Source organism: Helianthus annuus, chromosome 13 (genome assembly GCF_002127325.2).
Source record: "Helianthus annuus cultivar XRQ/B chromosome 13, HanXRQr2.0-SUNRISE, whole genome shotgun sequence".
Classification (NCBI taxonomy): domain Eukaryota; kingdom Viridiplantae; phylum Streptophyta; class Magnoliopsida; order Asterales; family Asteraceae; genus Helianthus; species Helianthus annuus.
Genome location: NC_035445.2, coordinates 152713375 through 152715553, shown reverse-complemented (window position 1 = coordinate 152715553; position 2179 = coordinate 152713375). Strand labels below are relative to the sequence as shown.

At 44.1% G+C, this 2179-nt stretch overlaps 1 protein-coding gene across 1 annotated transcript; it reads left to right on the top strand.

The window, feature by feature from the left end:
* Positions 1-222: 222 nt before the first annotated feature.
* LOC110902018 lies at positions 223-1527 on the top strand. Its single transcript, XM_022148761.1, has one exon. It carries the CDS (start codon positions 223-225, stop codon positions 1525-1527), a length of 1305 nt encoding a protein of 434 aa, XP_022004453.1.
* Positions 1528-2179: the final 652 nt, after the last annotated feature.

Here is a 2179-nt window from a genome sequence, read left to right as displayed (position 1 = left end):
GAATTCTAGTTAACAAATGGTACTTTAAAATTGTCAAAAGGGGCTTCTCGCCGCCCGGATAACGCTTAGTGTGCTCGACGATGATTGCCTAAACCTGGTTAGTGTGCGGGGTTTAATCGATCGAATCTTTGTGTTCATCTAGATCTAACCGTTCTCCTTAATCGGGTTTATGCATAATCCATTCGCCACTTCGGTTGCTCTGTGGTAATCTAAAAGGCAATGATGAATGGTAGACAAGGAGAGCTTGAAGATGGTGGCCCTTGGAATAATGTTCAATACCGGAGAAACAGAAAAAGTAAAGGTGACGGTGTTGAGTGGACCTTTCTGATTCAAAACCTGTCGGATAAAGTTAACAGGAACATCTTATGGAGGGCATTCCAGCAATATGGATTTATCTCGGATGTCTACGTGGCGCGGAAAAGGGATACTCGGGGGAGGTGTTTTGGATTTGTCAGGTATGTGGGGGTAGAACATATGAAGGAGACCCTATCGTCGATGAATACTGTGAAAATGTTTGGAATGAAAGCCATGGTGTCACTAGCAAAGTATGATAAAGACCATAATAAGTTCAACTATTCCCCAGATAGTTATGGTCGGAGTGAATGGCGTCCAAAAGAGTATACCAACACTAACAATAATAATACTGGTGGAACTAATGTTCAAGGGAATCCATCCATGAAGTCTCACCCTCCGGGTCCGACTTTTGCTGGGCCTGCATTTGTTCAAAATGGGACATCATATGCTGACCGGGTTAGAGGTAACACCCAGGGGAAAATTCATGAGGCAAAGGTCGTCATGGTGGATGGTAAAGGATCCCTTTATCCGTTGTATTGCATCAAGAGGTCTATTATTGGCTATGTGAAGGCGATGCAACCTATCAGTAATATTAGAAGAGCATTGTCTGCTGATGGGTTGGCTGAAGCTGGTCTGTCGTATATTGGGGGAGTGATGTTCATGATTACGTGCAATGATAAGACGAGTGCTAAGGATTTACTAGGTAAACACTCGGTTTTTTTTCAGAAGATTTTTTCTAAGTTTTTCTTATGGAATGGAGAGGATATCCCGTCTGTTCGTCTGGTTAATTTGTACATTCTTGGTGTGCCGTTTATTATCCGGGATGGTTTACTGTTTGATAAGATTGGCAGTCAGTTTGGCGAGGTGGTTCAAAAATCAACATTTTCTTGGCAGAACGAGGATAACTCTAATGGATCGGTTATGATTGCTACTCCCTCCATATCAAAAATCGATGAGGTGGTGGTTCTAAAGTGGAATGAGAAGACAATCACGGCCCGGGTGGTGGAATCCTGTGAACAGTGTTCATTCAATTGTGATAGTGACTCTTTGATGGATTCCAGCGATTCTGAACTAGAGTCTGAGTCGGAGGAAGAGGAAAGTCCGATAGACATGGAGGATGTTGAAGAAGGTGAAATTAGGGACATCTTGTCTGGGGGCAGTCACAATCAAATCAATGACGATCAACCGGTTGCCGGGGAGAGTGAATTGCCGGCCGGAGGAAATGAAACGTAACCGGTGGACAATGGAAGGGTGTCGGGAGCCCAATCGACTTCAGTAGGCCAAACGTCAGTCGACAATCAAGAGAATGTGGAGGAGTGCAATCTGCATGGGGAAGGGGTACACGTGACTCATATTCCCAATATTCATGGTGAGAATGGGGGTATGTCAAATAAAGTCAACAAATAATGGTAATGTTGGGGACTGTGGTTCAAACAAATATATTTCTTGTGAGAAGTTTAGTGGGCCTAATAATTCTCTTGATGGGGAAGGCCCTACTCCGGCCCAAAATTTAGGTAAAAGAAATTGAGATGAAAGAAGCCCACCATCACTTGGTTCTATCCAAGGGCCGGCCCAAAGACCCGTTTACCATTCGCTGATTCCCCCAGCTGCTCAGATAGATCTGAACTCCCCCTTAGGTATCAATTACGGTTTAGAGGAGTTTTCTTTGAAGCTTCAGATGCCATTGGAAATAATCGGGAGGTAAGTGGCTCTGGTGGATTTGAAGATATACACGTCTCAAACCAGGTGGAAGATAGGGTTGATCCTGAACCAAATCAGTCGCAAGTTTTGAGGCAGGAGGTCGAGGAGACTATTCGAATTGGGTCTATTATCGGTATCAATCTCAACGGATTTGAGTCAGAAGCCGCCGAGAAATTAGTAGTTG

Coding starts and splice junctions, on each gene's coding strand:
- LOC110902018 (XM_022148761.1), top strand. CDS start 223: ATGAATGGTAGACAAGGAGAGCTTGAAGATGGTGGCCCTTGGAATAAT.